A 22584-nucleotide genomic window follows, 5' to 3' on the forward strand; every position below is an offset into this window, starting at 1 on the left:
CATGCTCATGAGTCCATGTTTCCTGGGAAGTAGGAAAACAGGAACTGAGGTTGGCGCTCTGTGTCCTGTGCTTCGGAAGTCTAGTATTAATGGTTAGGCTGCAGTAAGACTAGGTCACTTAACCTAATTCTGTAACTGGAAACTCAATATTTAAACAAGAGGCGTGTTAGAGGAGGACAGTGCTCCTAACTTTCTCATCATAGGCAAGGAGAAAATTTGGTCTTTACTTAAATAGGACGCATTCAGTCTGAGCCACAAAAGTGTCCAGGGGTCACATGTAACTTCTATTAAATTGCAGTGACACCACTGAGCTGTGGAGATCTCTGGGGGGAGACCCCTTGCTTGCCACTCGAGTCCTACAGGTCCTAATGGACAAAATAAAGACTTCAACAAGCCAAGAAGGAAGCGTCACCTCAGAGACTGATACTGACAGGCATTTGGCAGCTGCTGAACCTCTCTCAGTAAGTTAGATGACAGACACGCCTTTCAGGCTTTCCTCTGTCCTGTGACAATCCTGCTGATAGGAAGCTAGAAGTGTGGAAGAATATTGCTGTGTGGGCACTTCTCCTCTGATGTACAGTTTCCCTGAGTCCAGCTCTGCTGTCTGCGGAACAAATACAGCAGTTTTAGAGTACATGGCTGATTTACTTAACATCTGGCAATTAGAAAGTCTTTGAACCAGGTTTCTCACAGTGCTTTGCAAATATTCCGTAGGACTCACAATATGCCTTGGTAGGTCAAACACATTTTTATAGATGTGGGAAACTGAGCCACGAGTTAAGGGAGTTGCTTGCAGTCATTCAAGTTACTGGCAGAAGTGAAAATTCAGTACAGCAGATATCAGAAGGGGAGAGAGGGTGTGATGGTGTTGGGAGGAGATCTCATTTTTTACCATGCTCTCCTTTCAGGCAACATGTGCCATCTCTGAGGTGGTGTCAGCACTGCAGTCAAGCGAAGCTGTGCGGGAGCTGCTCCCAGAGCTGTTTCCTATTCTCCTGCAGCAGGTCAGCCGAACCTTAGGACAAAAGATGCCTTTGCCAGTGAGAAGCAGCCAGAGGCTATTCCGAAAAGACCAACAACATACTGAGGACAACCCTTGCCGGTAATTAGAAGGAAGGGAGAGAAACAAAGAGAATTCCAATAGAGTTGTGTGACACTCCCCAGGAGTTCCCAAGGTTATGAGGCACTTTACCTCATAGAGTGCCCTTAGAGTGAAGAAATCTTGTCTGTGTCTGCTGTGGGTTAGTTCCCTAAAATGACCAGGCTCTGGCAAAACAAGCACTGCCATCCAGGCCTCCTCAGACCCCCGTCTCTTTGTACAGGTTAGTGATAGGGACACACCAACCCCCGAGTCTTCTGACCATTCCGTATAGTGTCCAGACCTTTATCCACTGAACACTCACAGAATTACCAGGCCTGCTGTTCCCAATGGAACAGTACACACCAGTTTATTACTTCTACTTTAGACTCTATACTTTATTACTTATACTCTATAGTGCAAAACACACAGCACTTAGCTGTATTTATAGTGCAAACAAGAGCAGAGATGATCAAAGAACAGAGATTCCAGTGACAGTGAGTAAGAATGCAAGCCAAAAATGGTTACATGTATAATGAAATCATAACATGCTCTTAGAGACTAAACTTAACCACCAGGTTAACCTCCTGTCTAAAGATGTTTCTCACCCAACATTCTCAACCAAGCCTGATAGCGACCCCGCTGTCCATCTACTTCCTAAGTGAAAGATGCCAGGGTGTCGTCTTTGCCCCCCAAATATACTAGAGCAAACCTTTGAGGTGTACCCCAAAATTGGGTCCCCACCCCCTATCTACTTCCTGTTACTTTTCTTTCTTTGAAGTTCTCACAGTCCTTCTGAACCGAATGTGAACCCTACATGCTTAATTTACATGTAAACAAACAGATGGAGAAACATTTCTTGCCTGAAAGAAAACCATTTTTTCACCTTTCCTGGTGACTAGTCCCTAGACACAGATCATAAGAATGTAATTTTCCATGTACAGACATGGCTCTTTACACAGCATCTGTAGATGTGTTCCACAATGATATTGGTGACATGAGCTTTTATTTGAGACTCATATGGCAATCTTTTAGTGAACTAGAATGTACATACCAGACCCCTCAGCACCCACTCTGTGCCCCTCACCAGTTAACACTAAGAGATTCCTGAGTAATCAGTGGACTTCAGCTCTGGTAGCCCATTAATGTACATTTCCCACCAATTTCACAACAGTTTCTATTATTGTTGTGTTTCTTTATTCCGTGCCAACAAGGCGCTCAGATTACAGACTTCCTGGTTTTATAATGTCTCTGACTTTTCCTAGGAAACCAGGATCTAAACTCTGTTCACGGATGGGCAGCAGGTATAAAATAAACATAAGGAAGTACAACTTCACACAACACATGGTCAACCTGTGGAACTCATTGCCAAGGGATGGTGTGAAGGCCAGAAGTATAACTGGGTTAAAAAAAGAATTAGATAAGTTCATAGAGGACAGGTCCATCAGTGGCTATTAGGCAAGATGGTCAGGGATGCAACCCCAAGCTCTGGGTGTCCCTAGGCCTCTGACCACCAGAAGCTGAGATTGGACAACAGAGATTGGATCACTTCAGGATTGCCCTGTTCTGTGCATTTCTTCTGAAGAAGCTGGCATTGACCACTCTTGGAAGACAGTATACTGGACTAGATGGACCATTTGACTGACCCAGTAAGGCTGATCTTATACAGTGGCCACAGTGAGTCAGGTTTTCAAGCATGGGTGCCTAAGGTTTGTCCACAAAACTTGAATTTGTTCCCATGGATGGGTACCTAGCTATGTGATTGCTGGCGCTGCAGACACAAGTGTCCTATTCTGCTCATGCTGTTGGCCCATGCACAGGCCAGTTTTAGGTACCTCTATGTGACGGGGTGGTATGCTGTGCCCCAGCCTCTTCCATGAACACAGACTGCTCTGAGTCCCTCCAAAGTGTTCTAGGGATGCCTGCTCCTGAGATCCTGCTGGTAAGGGCTCTGATGACTGTTTGACCCCAATGGATGATCTTAAGTCACCTTTACTCTTGACTTTTGTTTTCTTTCTCCTCCCTCTTGTCTCTCAGGGGACTTCTCCGTCCTCACCTTCTCTGTGGCTTGTACTTTCGTGTCTAGGTTCCTCCAGCCCCTTTACATATATTTCCTCTTTACCTGGCCCTGCAGGTTTTACTTCCACCCTCCTGGGCCTCCACACATGCCTTGGTGTCCCTGTTAGAAAGGGATCCCAGTCCATGCCCAGGAGAAGGCAGTGGGGCAATCCATCCACTACCCCTACATGTTTCTGCCTAAACTTCCCCTTGATTACCAGAGTCACCTCTGCCATTGGGCAGAATTTATTATCCCCATGTACATATTCAGTTTTGATCCTACCTCTGGGAAGTATCCAGTGGGGTTTCACTAACTCCTGCCTGATCAGCAAACAGGATGAAGCTGTGTCCATTATTCCCTTTGGTGGCTCCTCCCTACCCATACCGATATGGTAGGTACTTTCCTTTTTCTTCCCTGCCTGGGAGTCTTGTCCCAGCCACAAAACTGTGCAAACCCACAGCCCATTTTAGGACAGTCTCTTTTTAGCTGTCCTTCACGTCCATGTCGGAAGCACACTGTAGGTCAAGCTCCCACTACAGTTCCTTGAGGCTCTTTCCTCTTCTTCTTGCTGCCCTTCCCAGCTGAAGGCACTCTGCTCCTTCTCAAATCTAGCCCCTTAAACCACTGACTCACTCTGGGAATGTCCGCCTCTGCAAATTCCTCTGTATCTTTAACTGCGGGGTCCAGATTAACTGGCTGGTGCCATGTAACCCATACTACAGTATGCTCAGGGTGACTCTGAAGAAACTTCCAGAATCATGCAGTCCATGATCTCCCCCACAGTGTGAATATTTGGCCTTACCAATGAGTGGCCCAGTCTTACAATTTCTATGCAAATACACAGAGGTCTAATCCCTCAATCCATCTTTCAACTCTCCATTTCTGGCAGTACTTTTCCGTGGACAGGCCCCACCTTGTCCAGCATGGCTGCCTTAATCATGTCCTAATCTCTTGCCCGCTAATCACTAAGAGCCATATATGTGCTTCCCCGGTTAAATGGGGTGTCCGTTGAAAGGCCCACATTGTTCTGTCTTTGTGAGGTCTCACCGCTGCTCCTTTAAGAGTAACCAAAACCAGATCAGGGTTGTTCGCAGGTCCCATTTTACAGAGTCTGATCTCCTGTGCCTGGTTTCCATTTCCTGTCACAGGACTCGCCAGACTTTGGAGGAGTTGTTGCCAGACCTGGGCTTGTTCCCGTATAAATTCCTGAAGGCTCTTTTGCTGTTAAACCTACCAGGCAAGCAAAGGCTGTTTTTCTGCCTGGTGGGATTGTTGGAAGTTCTGTGGGGTCTTCTACACCAGCAGTTCTCAACCGGGCCGGTTTTAGGGGGTCTGCCAAGCAGGGCTGGCAGTAGACTAGCTGGGGCTTAAGGCAGAAAGCTGAAGCTCTGAGCCCAGCCAGGCTGGAGCCCTGAGGCCCAGCACCTGCACTAAAGCCCCGAGCCCCTGCACCCTGTGGAGTTAAAATCTAGAGCCAGGAGCCCCAAACTCTGATTGGCAGGGCAGAGGCCTGGGAGTGGGCCATGGAGTATTTATAGCTTGTTGAGGTGAGAGGCTCAGAAGCAGAAAGGTTGTGAACCCCTGTTCTAGACATCTCTTTGCTGTTTCACCACCCATTTCAGTGTGTTCCCTCCATCCCCCACACTGCCAAATCTCTACCCTGGCTTCTCCAGCAGGCTCTCTATTTGCATAGATAACAGGGAAATCCCTGATGAGCCCCCAGCTGTGACAGAGAGGGGTGTTGCACATTTTCTACAAACACAGACCACGTTGAGACTTCCTTGCTTGTAAACACCAACGTGAAGTCTATTTAATCCCCCTATCAACACATAGCACCTTTATCTTGTATCTCAACTTTCTAAACTCTTCTCCAAAATGGGGGGTAAGCTGTTTCCACTCAGAGAGCTCACTTTGTCAGGCTCTCCCAGCTTTTTGTCTTTCTGTTTCTCTTTGGGTGACCAAACAGCAAATGTGAAAAATCAGGACACGGGGTTGGGAGTAATAGGCACCTGTATAAGATAAAGCCCCAAATATCGGGCTATCTGGTCACCCAAGTTTCTTTCTCTGTCTGTTCCCCTCAAAGGGCTCCTGCCCATGTCCTTTTATACAGTTTCCCTGTTAATGGAATGATTAGTTCCGTGACTCACTAGCCCCAATCTAACCTCGTAATCAGCTACACCTCTGTTCAATTAGGCTTTCTGTAAGGAACTCAATTAATATTAATAGTGACCAGAGTGCTGACTCAAGTGCAAACCCTCAGCACTCTGTCACATCATATCTGGTTATAGGACCCCAAAATATCCACTAGTGATCACCACATTCTATGCCCCCAGTTTTTGGGTCTTGATCATGTATCTTTTTTATATCCTTGTACTCTGCTAGTGCCCTTACTCCTTGCAGAAAGTGAAAAATGACTGCAAAATTTTGTCCCTAGCAAAACTAGTTATATGAGATGTATGAGACAAACTTACTTCCTGGCATCAAGTCCTTCCAGGGACACTGGTGTCCAGGATATTGCCAATGGATGAACTGTCGATGAACAGCAGACCTGACAAGTAACCTGGGCTTCCTGACTCTGTTCAGGCTGCACCTTTCTACTGATTGCTGCAGTTCTGTGCCTCTCTTTCCCCAGGTTTTCTGTCCAAGCGTTAGAATCTCTGCTTTTCAAAGTTGGGAATGAGAGACTGGTGAGAGTGCTTGGGAAGCAGAAAGCATGGATTCTGCTTGAAAACCCCCAGACTCACCATGAGGGAGTGTGTCTGCTGGTGAGGTAAGAGATCTAAGAGGCATGATTTTATCCTTGGGAATCAGTAGCAAATAGAGTGGCTGAGGGGGAACCTCCAGTTTATAACTTTGTGTGGGGCGCCCTGGGTGGAAACACACATCTCTCACCCATAGATATCAGAGCTGTCTGCTCAGAGCAGCTGAGTTTTTGAAGTGTGCAATCGACCCCATAAGCGGTTTCTTTTGCCTTCCAGTGTTCTGCTAAGATCTGGACTAGTAACACCTGAGATCATACAGCGCCTCCTCCCCTGGGTGAATTCCCCAATGGAAAACTTCCGAGTCACCAGCACAGCTTTCCTTGCCCAGGTAAGACACAGGGCTCCGAAGAGCAGTTTCACCATTAGACAATTGTCTGTTTGCCTTTCTTTTAGGGAGTTGTATAGTTCAGTTCATAGGAGTAACTGTCATTTTAGATAGTAGACTGGGTCCCCCTTTATATGGAAACCTGACAAGGAGCTTCATTCTACCTTTCGGAGTCATTCTCTCTCTGATATTTGTATTGCTGCCATTGCCTATACTAGCTACACAACCACAGGCGCTGGATGAGAGAGATACAGACAGAGTTTGAAGTACTGGACCTCTTCTGCCAAGTCCTAGTGCTGATACTAACCAACAGCTCCTGATTTTGGTTTCGCTCAGCAGATCTTCGGAATGAACCTAGTGTCCTAATACTATAAAACAAGCAACATACAAATACATTCACAACTATCGTAGGTTCTCATGACTGTAGTATCTGAGTACCTCAAAACTCATTAATGTATGTTGTGTCCCCACAACACTCCTGGGAGGTAGGGAAGCACTTTTATTCCTATTTTACAGGCAGGGAGCTGATGCGCAGAAGGGCTAAGTGATTTGCCCAAGGTCACCCAGGAAGTCTTTGAGGGAGCAGGAAATTGAAGCTGGGTCTCCCAAGTCCTAGGCTAGTGTGATAACTGCTGGACCATCCTCCCTTTCTACAGCCCTCCTCTAACATCTGCATCATATTTCCCACTTACGCTAAGTAACTATCTTAGGGGCTCATCTGGTTCTAAGAAAAACAATCGATCTGTGCCTGGGATGGGCTGTTCCTGGGCTTTGAGGCTCCTTACAAGAGGCCTCATGGTCCTACTGCCCCCTGCCCCAGGAAAAGAGCCACAAATCTGGAGCTGTCTATAGCGGCCTCATGAAAGCAGCCAATCAGAGCCCATCAAGCTCAGCTAAAAGATGCTGCAGGGCCTTAGCAGGTCAGTTCCTGCCAGGAACTGGAGGGGCAAGAAAGGGTGCTGCTCTCTGGCTGCAGAAATTCAGGGAATTGCCAGAGTTTGATTCTGGCAGCATTTGCTTAAGTTGGGTTTGCAGGAAGAGAGTCCTTAAGAACTTGAACCTTGAGGTGAGGGTGAAGCTAAAAGTGGCCGGTAGGAAGAAGCAACAATGAACTGAAATCAAGCGGTACCTAGCTACTGTTTACAGGGTCCATGGTTTGGAAGCCAGAGTTATGGGCAGGCCCTGGTTCCCCTACCACTTACAGTGGCATAAGCCCCAGGAAGGGGACAATGCTTACGGAGAGTTGAACAAAGGGCAGAATTTCAAGGACCCAGAGTTGGGGCTGGAGACCCTAGTGAGGGCAATGGGACTGTTCTTGACTAGCCCAGAAGGGGTTTATTTAGCCTTTGGGACTTAGCCAGAGGCCTGAGCCACAGAAGACTCACTGAGGTCGGCTAGCAGGGTGTACCAGGGGTGAGAAAAGGACTGTGGTACCAGATCTAGCCACTAAGAGGCTCTCAAAGGTGAGTGGATCCCTATTATAGTGCCCAAAAGGAAGGCTCCATGTTTTAAGACATTTCTCATTTGTGTGGAATGATAAAATTACCTGTTATGTGCCAAGTATCAGAGGGGTAGCCATATTAGTCTGTATCTACAAGATTGTGGCTGTAGGAGGACTCCTTGTTTTTCGTGTATTCCATGTCTGCTCAAATTCTATTCCCAATCTTAATGATCATATTGGGTCTAATGGACATGTTGATTTTATTTCAGCTAATGAGTGATCCCATGCTGAGGGAGAAGAAGTTGCTTAAGATTGTCTTACGCATCTTGGAAGAAAGGTCACAGGATAGAAACAGCATTGTCCGTCAGATGGCTGTAAGAGGCCTGGGAAATATAGTCGATGGGGCGCCTGTGAAGGTATGAGAGATTACTGAATAGGATGCAACATAAGTAGAGAAACCAGGGGAAATAATTGTTCAGAGTTTACAGAGGCTGCACACAATGCACTAGGCCAAATTCTGCTCTCTCCCATACCCTAGTAACCTCTTTGCAGTCAATACAGAGCAAGCTGGATCCTTTGGTAAACTGGGCATAAGCAAACAATGTGCACTTTAATATGACCATATGTAAATGTATACATCTAGGAACAAAAAATGCAGGCCATACTTACAGGATGGGAAACTTTATACCAGGAAGCAATGACGCTGAAAAAAACACTTGAGTCATGGCAGATAATCGGTTGAACGTAAGCTCCCAATGCGAAGTTGTGGCCAAATGGGCTGAAATGATCATTGAAGGCATAAACAGAGGAATCTTGAAGAAAAGTAAAGAAGTTATTTTCCCTCTGAATATGGCACGCATGTGAGCGCTGCTGGAATACTGTGTCCAGATCAGGTGTCCACAATTCAAGAAGGATGCTGATAAATTAGAGAGGATTCAGAGAAGAGTCACAAGAATTATCAAAGGATTGGAAAATATACCTTTAGTGATAGACTCAAGGAGCTCAATCTATTTAGCTTTACGAAGAGAAGGTTAAGGAGTGACTTGAGGGCAGTCTATAACTACTCACATGGGGAATAAATTTTGATAATGGGTTCTTCACATTAGCAAACAATGGTATAACAAGATTCAATGGGGAAAAAGGAAGCTAGATTAATTCAGACTGGGAATAAGACATTTTTAATGGTAATTTTAATTAACCATTGGAACAATTTACCAAAGGTTGTGGTGGATTTTTGGTCACTAGCAATTTTAAAATCAAGATTGGATGTTTTTCTAAAAGAGATACTCTAGTTCAGAGACTATTTCGGAGAAGTTCTATGTTATGCAGGAGGTCAGACCGGATAATCACAATGGTCCCTTTTGGCCTCGGAATCTAAGTAACTAGAAATCTAATAATAGGATTACACAGGTGTATTATGGCACCGAGTTTGGCTCATTGTAGCTAGCACCTGGTCTGAAATATAGCTATAGGTCTCTGGGGGAAGAGAGGGTTGATGAAATTCCCACAGCTTCATAACTGCTAAAGAAAACTTTTATTATGAGTGTGATCAGCGATAAGTGTTCTTTAATGTAATATATTTGTACAGGTGAAAAAGCACAAGAAGTTTCTTCTGGACATACTGATCAAGGCCTTAAATGACACTTTCAGTTCTGAAGTGATTGGCGAGAGCATGAAAGCACTGGCCAAAGTCCTGAAGGAGCTGAAAGAGAAGGACATCGGTTCTTCCTTCAAAGACCTCACCCAACAGATCCAGACCTACTTTGACGATGTATGTGAACAGAACTCTCCAAATCCAGTTCAACCGATCTTGATTAGACTCGATTTACGATGTGTGATGTGGACTCCCTGGGCATTGCTCATGTCAGAGTGCAGAGATTTTAGGCCCCAGGGAAGGGAGGTGTTTTACGGAGGAGGAGAACATTAGGAGGAGGGGATGACATCCCTGCTCCAACAGTCTCACCCTTCTGTTCTTCTTGATTGCCACTGGGAACCTCAAAGGAAGTCTGAATACTAGATTAGGTAGCTAGATAACCATGAAAAGGGGGTTACAGAGTGCAATAGAGAGTGTTGTGCCTGCTCTATACCATTTTTATGTGAGAGGGTTGGAATGATAATTCTGTAGTGCAGAGAATTTTGAGATTTCAAATTTTGGGTTTGTTCCTATTTGTGGGAACCCCTCTCCCCAAACTTCAAAACTCCTTGTGAAACAGAATTACTATTCTCAACCTAGCTCTGTTGGAAGCCTTAGCCCAGGGCAGTCTGCACTGGGAACCCAGGAAACTCTAGGAGCTAGAGAGTTGCAAATTTGAAAGCCTGGACTCCCAGGGTCATAGAATCATAGGGTTGGAAGAGACCTTAGAAGGTCATCTAGTTCAACCCCCTGCTCAAAGCAGGACCAACCCCCAGATTTTTACCCCAGTTCCCCCAAATGGCCCCCTCAGGGATTGAACTCACAACCCTGATTTTAGCAGGCCAATGCTCAAGCCACTGAGCTATCCCTCCCCCCGAAGCTGGGGGTGTGGAAGCCTATGATCCCAGTCAGCCTGCTAGATTGGCTGCCAAGGAGCTGGATGGGTGCACTGGCAAGACACCAGGCAGGTTTCTAAGGACCCCTGCCTGGCTTCCGGAGGAATTTCATCAAAATTGAACTGTCTCTAAAATATTTTCATGAATCAGCAAATTCGAACAAAGAATTGGTTAATTAAAGTTTTTCCGACTAGCTGTAGTTGGAATCACTCTACTTTAGCGTAGAAGAGACGGCTGTATGAGGTGTGTGATGGGATTGTTCCTTACTTACCAACTTGTGGGGCTTTCTTGGCTGTAGGAGGACGATGCTCTTCGCTCAATGGCCTTTGTCCTATTTGGCATCTTGGCTCAGTTAACAAAGAAAAAATGGAAGGCCTATTTTGCCGAGCAGGTTCGAAAGAGCTGGGTCACACTTCTGCTGCATCTGCAAGACCCAAGCCCCAAGGTTTCAATGGTAAGACCAACAGTAACTTATTTACTAAGCCAAAGGAATCTTCCTCCCAATGCCAGGGGAGCTCTGCTATTCCTGCCTGTTATGGAGGCCCAAATTCTCCCCTCAGTTCATTGCCCTCCTGCTGAGTCAGTTCCAGCCAGGTTGGTCCATGGCTGCTTCACCAGAATCCAGGATAGGTCATGGGTCTGACCCCTACAGGTCTCTGTTCCTGTCTGTCTCTGCACCCCAGGCCCCTGCCTCCCCAGAACAGAGGAGAGACCACAGCTGTTCCTGGTGAAGCAGCTTTCATCTGTATATCTGTTCCCAAAAGACATTGATGCTACCTCCAGGTTTCAGTGGAACCTCTCCCCTCTCCCCTCTATTCCTGCATGTTTCTGCCAATTACATCCAGATGAATCCCTTTTTGTCCTGGAATAGATGAGCAGTCACACAGATGATTTCCCTTTGATTGAACATAGCACTCGGTAGGGAACAATTTAATGGTGTGACGCTCTTTTTCAGGAATGCAGAGCTACATTTCACCTCTGTTTCCCATTTTTGGGACTGAAAAGACTCCAACATGTGATCAATAAGCACCTTGGTGGCACAGATGAGCTGAAGCCTGAAGAGCTCCAGGTGAATATTTGCAGACATCTTGTGAGTGAGCTGTTGAACCGTATGAGATTTTTGACTGGAGTGGCTTGTGGTGGTGTAGAGGGGGGACATTTGATGGATAATGTAAATAACTGTAAGGGTGGGATATATGAGGGAGAGTGATGGGAAATGTAAATCTGCCCCAGATTCCCATTTTTCCCACTTCTACCCAGCCACCTGTTCTTTCCCTTATTTACCTGTGGTTCATAAAAGCATGTGCTGGCAGTCAAAGGGCACTTCTAGCCAGAGAGAGCTCATGTGTCCCTGATTTCCTCTAGGCCAAAGAGAATGCAGAGCTGCTGGAGAACTTGTACAGCACCACCATCACATACTTCAGTAACAGCCGGGAAGAGATCCGGGCAGTTGCCGCCAACTTAGCTGGTGAGAGATGATGCCCAGTGTCCCTTTTGATATTCCCATTGAGGGAGTCAGAAAAAATTCCCACTGTGCAGCACTGAGCTGCCATTAATCTCTCTGTGCCTCAGCTTCCCAGCCATAGATGGAGATGTTAATGTCCCTACCTCTCCAGGATGGTGGTCGGAGGAATTCATTAGTTGCTATAAAGGGCTTTGGGATTGTTGCAGGGGAAGCACGGTGCAGTCATTTCGCAGCAGCGGCTGGGACACCCTCACGTAGGGCATGGTGACACTTTGAGTCGGGGGTATAATTTCCAGCTTGATGAGACACACCCGCACTAGCCCTGTGTGCTAAAAATAGAGAGTAGCTGCGATGGCAGGAGCAGCAGGAGGTTTAACCACCCCAAGTATGATCCCATCCAACCCCCAAAGTCCATTCTCACAGTGTCTGCTCCTCCCACTGCTTGTGCTGCCTTAGCTACATTCTAATGCCAGCACTGTCGGAGCTAGTGTGGGCCCGTCCCATTGAACTGGGAGTGATACCCCTAGCTCAAAGTGCAGACCTACCCAGTGCTGTTCAGTGCTCCTCACTGTGACTTCATCACTGGGAGGCAAGCAGCCCACCTCCCCATAGCGCCTGCTGTTTCACCTTCCTGGCCACAGCACCTTGTCAAGGAAACATTAGGGTCCTCCTCTTTGACCCAGTGCCCTCTTCTCCCTAGCACACCCATGTGAGACAGGCAGGCATTGTGGCTCACCTATCAGTCACCTTGTGAGATCCCTGCTTAGAACTCACTTATTCCTGGCCTCAGTCCTTTGCTCAGACCACTAGACCAAGACACTATCTTAGTATGTCTCCAATAACTGACTGCAGTGGCAAGAGGAGCACAGACTGTTTCAAGCAAATGGGTTTTATGTAAACATTCTTTTTAAAAAATGTCTCTCTCATTCTCTTCAGTGTGGACTCTAAACTGCTCTAGCATCCTCTTGCCCACAGCTCACCCTTAGGCCCACAGTAGGAGACCCCAAAGACCTGTCTAGGGGCTGCTAATATCACTTTGCACTCAACAAGGGAAGGTGGTGGTGGTGGTGTTGTTGTTGTTGTTTATTTGACATTGTGTATTTAGGCATCATCCTGGAACAAACAGACACTCAGCGTATGAAATGGCTGGATCTGAAACATCTGCTGATGTGTAAGTGATAAATACAGCTCAAGTCCTGCTCATTAGTGAGTTGTTAAAAAGGAATTTAGCTCACAAGCAGCAGTAACCGATACCACTGGTGCAAAGTGCATCAGCCACACATCAAAGGACAAATTCACTCTTGCCCCGTAGAAAGTCAACCTTAATTTCCCCTGAAGGAGGAAGCTGCAGAAGGTGTGATATGAGTCAGTGCATCTTCTGGTTGTCCTGGCAATGCCCCCTCCCCAGCCAGTGCTATCCACACTTTGGGCTTTATTGGCTCTCTGTGGACTCCCCAAGTGAGAAGTAGCCACTTTCTGCTACCCCAAATTTCCCACCAGCAATTTTCCTTCCAGTAGGTGCCCTCTGTCATGTGCAAACCAGCTTGGACCTGGCCTGTGTTAAATTCCAGGTTTAGTTGAGCTCAGGCAGTGGCTCCTGAATAGAGCTGGAAAATAACTGAAAAGTGGAAGCTATTGAAACAATGGACCTTCTTCCATTTGCAGCGGAGTGGATGACTTTCTGGTAGAGTCAGGGTCTCCCCACAGTTGGGAGCATGGAAGGGACCCAATGGGGGACCCTAAAGCTTTGTTTGTATTGGAGAGCTGCTGTAGTGTGGTATTCAGAAGTAATAAGTCTCGAGCTAGTTCAGGCACAGGTGACTATATGAAAAGTGCGGCCTATTCATCTCTCATGTATTTTCCACCCCAATAGAAGGACTGAGCCCAGTTTCACATTTTTCCATGGGATCATTCTGCTCAGGTACTTCAAGGTTCTGTGATCATGCTTAGCTGTGATTTGACAGTCTGTTCACTAACGTGATGCCCTCTGTAATTTCAGCTCTCCAGGTCCTAGAGAAAGACCCAAGTCCCACTGTCCAGCTGGTGGCAACTGAAATCCTAAGTGACATCTATTCTAGTGGAGTGCTTGACGAATGAAGCAGAACGAAGACAAACAGAACAAGGCGCTCCAGTGGTATAAGGGCCCTACCATCAATCAAATGTTAACCCCACCCCTTGACCCCAGCAGCAAGATGTGTCATGTGACCCCTCTAAGAACTCCTCCCACTTTCCTCTACCAATCAGGATGGGTTTCGCCCCAATAGGAATGCCCCGAGAGAAGACTTGACCAATCAGGGGGAGTTCCGGGGCAGGTGACCTGTCTTTTGTGTGACCCCTCTAAGAACTCCTCCTGCCACCATCTACCGATCAGGGTGGGTTTCAGCCACTGGGGATCACTCCAAGAGGAGATTTGACCAACTGGGGGGAATTCTGGGGTGGGGTGACCCATCCGGAAGTGCTTCATGTGACCCTTCTAGGAACTCTTCTCACCACCCTTTACCAATTGCGATGGGTTTCAGCTGCAGAGGACTGCCCCAAGAGGAGAGTTGACCAAAACAGGGTAGGTTCTCGGAAGGGGTGAACCTCCCAGAAGAGGGTCGTGTGACCCCTCCAAGAACTCCTTCCAATGCCCTCTGCCAGTCAGAGTGCAGCACATCACCTCATAAGTCCCAGCGCTGGGCAGAGGAGGCCATCTCTTACCAAGAAGATGTGTTTTATGAATTGTGGAAAGGCTGAGAGGAGACATGGACTCCTTTACCACCCCCCGGAGAACTTCAGACTTTGTTTTAGCCCCGAGGACCTTTGGGCTTGTATGGATAAAGCGCTATAGCAGTTACAGTTCCGAGGAGGGCCCTTTGACTCGACCATTAATAGATACCTCGGGACCCAACCCCAAACCCTTGTGAAAAACCCCGATGAGTGTGATGACCCCCCCCCAAAGTTGGAAGATGATCATGGCTTGGGGGAGTCACTGGTGGACAAGGTGAACGGGAAAGACGTTGCTCAGGTAAATGAATGATTAAGAAGCGATGGTCAATCATGGGGGTATAATGGGGTTAGGAATCGACTTGTTATTTCATAAATCGAAGAACAAGCAGGGGGTTGCTTACACTGTTTTTTGTCTGAAAATCTCTCAACAGCTTGACGATGCCTTTCAAGAGGCCTTTGAGAACTTACACATCGGTAGCCCTGTCGTGCATCAGCTGTTTTTGCTCCTGTCTGAGATGCAGCTCTCAAGAGGAAAATCCAGAAAAGAACAAAATAGAAGAATGAACCAGCTCAGAGTCCTTCGTTGTAGGGGTCATGGCATCCATTTTTACAGGTGGCTGTCGAAGGTTGTGTTAAACCAGGCAATTAATTTAACTTATTTAAATGTGTCCCTATGACTGTATCCCCCTCCATATTTGTGTTAGTAAAAGACGGTACCAAGAACAGTCCTGTCTCCACAGACAGCTCTGTTAATGAAAATATATTACATCCCCAGGGAAGTTGGGAGCTTTGGTGGGGGAATCCTCTTTTTCGAGTGGCCAAAAAGCATAATAAAACTTGAAATAGAAGACAGGTAACAGCTTGGCTTTCAGATCGGATGCTTTCACTTTACACAAACTGGTTCAAATACATTTTAAAAGAAACAGGAGCTTTTGAAAAAGGTTATGAACAGACGTTTACTGATGAGCTATTTATAGTGGATGAAGCCTTAACCAGGAGCCAGAGACCTGTATACTGATTAAAAGATTACGAGGGTGAGACAGTTACTGGATCTTTTACCCTGAAGAATTACAAAAGTAAACCCCAAACAAGACAGGATTTACAGGATTGAAAAAGTTCTAGCGGATAAAGGAAAAGGGAGAAAAAAGCAGCTACTGGTGAAATGGTTCGGGGGAGCGATAAGTTTAACAGCTGGGTGGAAGCTTCTCAACTCTGTGACATTTAGACATGAACAAAACAAACAAACAAAAAGATTGCTCCTGCAAAAACAGAGAGAGAGAAAAATGAGCGACAGCAAGTTTTACATTACTTTGCCCAGCAATGCCAGCTCTGCAGTTTTTCCTCAGAACACCAGCTTGAACTTTACAATACTGCTAATTAAGCCCTAGGATCTCCGGAGTGCCTGGGAGGTAGGTTTGTAGAAATACAATACCCGCACAGCCAGAACACTATCAAAGAAGACACCCCTTTTGAAATCACCTTTGGAGATATGGCATGGAGTTTTATCCTACGACAAGGTTATTACTCGTCCATACCCGAATTATTGGCTCATATGAACAGTACTGTGGCTCGTCATCCCACACCGCCTGAGGTGGTCATGAACTACGACCCTAGGGGTAGAAAAGTTAGTCTTAAATCCGCCGATTTTACTTGTATGATTTCTATCAGCGGGGAGCTAGCTAACATTCTAGGTTTGGGCCTGAAGCACAGCATCCAAAAATTCCCCTTCTCAGCAGACATCACAGGGCTTTTAATTTCTTGTGTCTGTTCACAGATATTGTAGAACATGAATTTGTGGGGGACTTTTCTGTTCCCCTGTTACGCTGTGTCCCTGTCCAAGGAAGGAACAACAAGTTTGTCACCATCACCTACGATAAACCTCATTACGTTCCTGTCAGAAAACACCACATCGATACCATTACCATTGAAATAAAGACAGATCAGAACAGACACGTCTTATTTTGCGTTGGCGAGGTGATCATCAAGGTGCACCTGTTTCCTTGGAAAGAGCGAGGTTTCTAAAAAGCAAAACATTATGGCGATCCTAAAAAGCTACAGCGACCCCACCACAGGAACTATTACAAAGCCCAAGTGGGATATGCCCTTCCTGGATGTACGGGGCTGGCGTGGGTGGAATATTCCGTAACCAAGCCTTTGCAACCAGACTTCGAGGCAGAACACTGCATGAGAGAATACATGAATCTGGTACAGACAGCTGGTAAACACGTGAAAGATCGTTCTCTGTTAATCAACCGTGAGGAGTTTGCATGGGGTTACACCTTGTTTGCCTTTGACCTGTCTCCCGACCAGGAATGCGCCAATCACTGTTCCCTGTTTAAAACCGGGAACCTGAGAGCAGAAATACATTTTGGGACGGCTCTAACCGTCACCGTCAATATGATCGTGTATGGGTTTTTTGACAACGTCATAGAGATAAATCAGAGGAGAAATGTTCTGCTTGACTATATGTGAACATGGACACCGTGCAGCTCTCACGTGTCTCATCAACGACCCCTTACACAAAAAAGAATTCCCTTATGATTGGCTCCCTGGCAGCAAGCTGTCTCAGACACCCTTAGGTTTGGTGGTCAATATGCATCCACATAACCAACCTGGTGAACACTGGCTCACCTTGTATCTGGCGAAGTGTAACCATGGAGAGTTTTTTGACTCATACGGGCACCCCCCCGAATAGCGTGTTGTTTCCTAAAAGCATTATGAAATTTTTAAACAAAAATGCCACACACAATGTGTTCCACAATAGACAATTACAAGACCTCCAGTCTGTCGCCTGCAGCTATCACTGCGTGTTTTTCTTACATCATCGTAGCAAGGGTTTAATCTTTTGACTTAGTGCAAAACGACCGGATGGTGATGAATTTTGTAAAAACTAAATTTAAATTTTTGGGCATATCTAGGCTTGCTTAAAACAAGTTTCAACAAGCCCAGACGTGTGTATCTTGCAATGATTTTTATAGCCATGTTATCCAATACTCTCAGGCATAACAGACAATGTTCGTTTGGCATTCTCCAACACATTTTTTATAAAGTAACTTTTCCCACAGTTGCTAGGCCCCGCAAGAATTGCAGAAAAGGGGTGTTTCCACCTCGGATCCATTTTTAAAGCCATAGGGCAGGGTTTTAAACCCTTCTCCTAGGACCTTCTTGGTGGAAATGACTTCTCTTAAGGATTTTTGTCTGTATTTGCCACTGATTTTTGTTCCTTATGATAGAGGGCTGCTGCACCTCTGTCTTTTTGGACGTGTTTTCTCACAGGCCCGTGCAATAGTCCAGAACTAGATCTTTCAAACTGTCCAAGTTGATCTTTTCACAATTTGCTACGTTCAGGGTAATACCTTTGACTTTCATGCAGGCCTTTCTTTCTGGCAGCTTATACCCGTATGTTTTCGGGCCTGCCAACAGAAACTCGGTGATGTGTTGATCTGGTGGGATCTTGCCTAAATAATCCTGCAGAGGAGGATTCCAGTCACCCTCCCTTTTCACAAATTTCACCAAGTCAGTGTCATGGTACAGGCACCGCTCTTGCAACCAGTCTAGCAGGTTGTTTAGTTCTATGTGGGCATAAGCAGTGGTGAAACAGGCTATGAAAACACTGGTATTTCCAGAGAACGAGTACTGGTCTTTTGGGTCTTTCCAAGACACTCATGCTGTTTCATTGTCGATAATCTTGCAGGATGAAATCTGATCGTTTGATCGTTACAGCTCTGAAATACTAGAGACTTAAGGACTTTAGGCCCCTTCCTAACATTCCGTTTTGTGAGCTGGGGTGGGGGAATTAAGCTGGCTGCACAACTGAGCCGCTTTTGGCTCCATTTTTTCTTTTAGTTAAAATCCATTTTTCTGTAGGGCCTTCTTACAGTATTAAACAGTAGATCCCCAATCCTTAATGTAACTGTCCCATTCCCAAGTGGGGACTTTTGGCAGATATCAGTACATCTCTTTGGGGCTTGTTTTTGTAAACATGTTTCTTTCATGCATAAAGTTTGGGGTGGGGGTTGAAATAAAATGGTTGTATCACAGCCATAATAAGCCCCCCAGAGCTTTTAAATGTTTGATTGTCTTTAGAGCAAATGCTGGTTCTAACGCATGGTGCAGGTTTGTGACCCATTGAAACGTTTCAGTTTTGGTTTAGACCCTTGTGTGTTGGGGGGGGGGGGTTGTTTGTTGTAAATATATTAATTTAAACTTTTAATGGCTTTGAATTGCTAGAAAGAGTGACCCATAGCATTCAAACAACTCCCGGGTCATATTTAAACTGTCCAATAGAGTTCTGCCAACTCCTGGATCCTTTATACTGTCCAATAGCACTCTATCAACTCCAGGGGTTATATTTAAACTGTCCAATAGCATCTGCGAATTCCTGAGGTTTTATTTCATTTCATATTAATCAGAACTCACCCACCCACTTCCCTTACTGTCGGTGCACACCAATCAAATTTATCCCTATGGCAACAAGGATAAGTAATCACAGTTACCTTCACTATTCAGTGGGGGTGTGGTTAAAACATTCAGTTCAACAGGATGAGTCAATTCTATTGCACTCAAACACATGTCTGAACCATCCCTGTTTGTTTTACTGTTGTAAGCAGAGTCAAGGATGAGATCTACCCTGACATTTGGTGGTGAGTTGTGGAAAAGAACATCAGGGGTTGATCTCATTTGCACAGGCACACCCACCCCGCCTAGCATGAGCCCACAGTAGCCCAAATGGTCACTTTGGCTGCTGTGGGATCCCCAGTTTCTCTGTTATTGAGGCAGGAAGAATAAAGTGTTGTTATCCTGATTATGTGACTCAAGGACAGTGGAACTGTACTTGGCCTTTTATGACGGAGGGACTCGCCATCAACTAAGTAGCACTCGCTAGGCAAGGGACATGGGTTCCAAAACTCAGCAAATTGAGAGAGGCTGGAGACAGATATTTGTACCTGGTGGGCCCTAGACACTAATTCTAGCTCTTCTTCCTGTCTCCACTGTGAAATGTTAGTGCTAATTTTGATTCCATGAAGTCTGATTACAGACTGCAAAGCTGAATTCACTTTGGGCTAATGGTGAACCAGCACTGAGTCCTCCCTACTAAACACAGTAAGTGGTGATTTTAGCTTGTAGTAGGGGAGCCTCAGTGCCCCACTGGCTGAGGGCTTGAGCCAGTTTTGCATTGTGTTATTGGAATGGAGTTCCTAGCAAGTGAATGCAGCTCTTGTTGCTGCCAACTCTGATGGCAGAATGGTTACACTGTAAACACATTTTTAGGATTTTTCTCCTCCCACAACATACATTTCAGCTTTTTCCTGTAAATGGGTCTTTTTTACACAAAACCACAAAAGTTAGATTCTCACAAACCATTTTTTTTAATTTAAAAGACATACAGCTTCTTGAAAACAAACCAAGAGGCTCCATTAAAACGTTTAGCTCACTTAAGGGCCAGAGACCTCACAGAAATGCATATAGTCACAAAGCCCTTTTCAATAGATGTTTTTTAATTTAGATATTTAAATGTACAAATTTACATATAAAGTTGAAGTCCAAATCACACAGTCATGGTGCCATTGGGCTGGGGCATCTATGACATAGCCCTCACAATCTTCAAAAAGCTTTTCCCTAAGGCCTGGTCTACACTAGGGGGGGAGGGGTCGAACTAAGATACGCAACTTCAGCAACGCGAATAGCGTAGCTGAAGTCGAACTACCTTAGTTCGAACTACTTACTCATCCTGACGGCGCAGGATCGAAGTCCACGGCTCCCCCGTCGAATCCGCCACCGCCGTTCGCGGTGGTGGAATTCCGGAGTCGACGGGAGCGCGTTCGGAGTTCGATATATCGCATCTAGATGAGACGCGATATATCGAACTCCGAGAAGTCGATTGCTACTCGCTGAATCTGGCGGGTACTATGGACGTACCCTAAGACAGTTAATAAGAACAGCATAAATAGCAATGCATACAATAGTCCACATAAATTTTTACGCTCACAATGTGGCACTGGCTCAGCGAGTTCCATGCCAAACCTTCTCCTAAACTCCTTATAACCTTCATCCTTGAAGTCCTCTTCAACAATTTTTAGCGGCATTCAGCAAAAACAAGGCGGGCCCGGTTCATCTTTGCTGCTTGATGCAATGTTGTCCAGGGCCTCCAGATCCTCTACAAAGACATCATCGAGCTGTCTCAGACAAGAAACAAGTGTAAGTTCTCACTGCTTGTTTTTTAGATTTACACAACCCCAGGTTCCTAACCTCATTACACCTCATCATCAACTGTCACTTCTTAATCATTCATTTACCTGAGCGACGTCTTTTCCGTTCAGCTTGTCCGCCGGTAACTCCCCCAAGCAATGATCGTCTTCCTCCTCCAGGGTGGTGGACAACGAGAGGCCACCATGCTCATTGGTGTGTCTCATGAATGGTTGGGCTTTGGGTTCAGGTTCTGGTGTATCCATCAATGGCTGGGCCAAAGGAATCCCCTCGGCTGTTCCCTCATCCTCTTCAGAACTGTTGCTGCTGTAGCACTTTCTCCACACAAGTCCAAAGGTCCGCAGGGCTAAAACAAAGTCTGAAGTTCTCAGCGGGGTGGTAAAGGAGTCCATGTTTCCTCTCAGCCTTTCCACAATTTCTGAAACATGTCTTCTTGGTAAGAGATTGCCTCCTCTGTCCAGCTTTGGGACTTGTGGGGTGATGGTGCTGCACTCTGATTAGCAGAGGGCATTGGGAGGAGTTCTTAGAGGGGTCACACAACCCTCTTCTGGGTGGTCACCCCATCCCAGAACCTGCTCTGTTTTGGTCAAATCTCCTTTCGGGGCAGTCCTCTGCAGCCGAAACCCATCGCGACTGGTAGAGGGTGGTGGGAGGAGTTAGAATCATAGAATCATAGAATCATAGAATTCAAGATCAGAAGGGACCATTATGATCATCTAGTCTGACCTCCTGCAAGATGCAGGCCACATAAGCCGATCCACCCACTCCTTAGCAAGCGACCCCTGCCCCATGCTTCGGAGGAAGGCGAAAAACCTCCAGGGCCATTGCCAATCTTCCCTGGAGGAAAATTCCTTCCCGACCCCAAATATGGCGGTCAGCTGAACCCCGAGCATGCGGGCAAGACTCTCCAGCCAAACCCTCTGGAAAAGGTTATATCATACCATTGACCCATTGTACTATTTACCAGTGTGGCACTTAATTGACCTATTGACTAAGCCCGTTATCCTATCATACCATCCCCTCCATAAACTTATCTAGCTTAATCTTAAAGTCATGGAGGTCCTTCGCCCCACTGTTTCCCTCGGTAGGCTGTTCCAGTATTGCACTCCCTGATGGTTAGAAACCTTCGTCTAATTTCAAGCCTGAATTTCCTGACTGACAGTTTATATCCGTTTGTCCTCGTGTCCACATTAGCACTGAGCTGAAATAATTCTTCTCCTTCCTGGTATTTATCCCTCTGATATATTTAAAGAGTGTAATCATATCTCCTCTTATCCTTCTTTTGGTTAAGGAAAACAAACCGAGCTCCTCAAGTCTCCTTTCATACGAAAGGCCTTCCATTCCTCGGATCATTCTAGTGGCCCTTCTTTGTACCCGTTCTAGTTTGAATTCATCCTTCTTAAACATGGGAGACCAAAACTGCACACAATACTCCAAATGAGGTCTCACCAACGCCTTATATAACGGGACTAGCACCTCCTTATCCCTACTAGAAATACCTCGCCTAATGCAACCCAAGACCGCATTAGCTTTTTTAACGGCCACATCACATTGCCTACTCATAGTCATCCTGCGATCAACCAGGACTCCTAGGTCCTCCTCCTCCGTTACTTCCAACTGGTGTGTCCCCAGCTTATAACTAAAGTTCTTGTTAGACATCCCTAAATGCATAACCTTACACTTCTCACTATTGAATTTCATCCTGTTACTAATACTCCAGTTTACAAGGTCATCTAAATCTCCCTGGAGAATATCCCGATCCTCTTCCGAATTGGCAATACCCCAACTTGGTGTCATCCGCAAACTTTATCAGCCCACTCCTACTCTTGGTTCCCAGGTCAGCAATAAATAGATTGAATAAAATCGGACCCAAAACCGAGCCTTGAGGAACTCCACTGGTAACCCCCCTCCAACCGGACAGTTCACCTTCAATACTACCCTCTGCAGTCTCCTTTAACCAGCTCCTTATCCACCTCTGGATTTTCATTTCGATCCCCATCTTTTCCAAT

General features: G+C 46.0%; 1 protein-coding gene and 1 long non-coding RNA gene across 2 annotated transcripts; both read left to right on the top strand.

The window, feature by feature from the left end:
- Positions 1-403: 403 nt before the first annotated feature.
- LOC120394479 (protein maestro-like) lies at positions 404-13890 on the top strand. Its single transcript, XM_039518708.1, has 11 exons — positions 404-461; positions 909-1102; positions 5770-5907; positions 6116-6227; positions 7935-8081; positions 9254-9436; positions 10493-10648; positions 11150-11284; positions 11560-11662; positions 12765-12830; positions 13659-13890. The coding sequence occupies exons 2-11, from the start codon at positions 1029-1031 to the stop codon at positions 13754-13756; spliced, it is 1212 nt and encodes a 403-aa protein (XP_039374642.1). The 5' UTR covers positions 404-461; positions 909-1028; the 3' UTR covers positions 13757-13890.
- A 506-nt stretch (positions 13891-14396) lies between these two features.
- LOC120394490 lies at positions 14397-15036 on the top strand. Its single transcript, XR_005592314.1, has 2 exons — positions 14397-14666; positions 14800-15036. It is a non-coding gene; the product is annotated as an uncharacterized LOC120394490 (long non-coding RNA).
- The last annotated feature ends 7548 nt before the right edge of the window (positions 15037-22584 follow it).

The sequence above is a fragment of the Mauremys reevesii genome, unplaced genomic scaffold (genome assembly GCF_016161935.1).
Source record: "Mauremys reevesii isolate NIE-2019 unplaced genomic scaffold, ASM1616193v1 Contig60, whole genome shotgun sequence".
In the NCBI taxonomy this organism is placed as follows: Eukaryota; Metazoa; Chordata; order Testudines; family Geoemydidae; genus Mauremys; species Mauremys reevesii.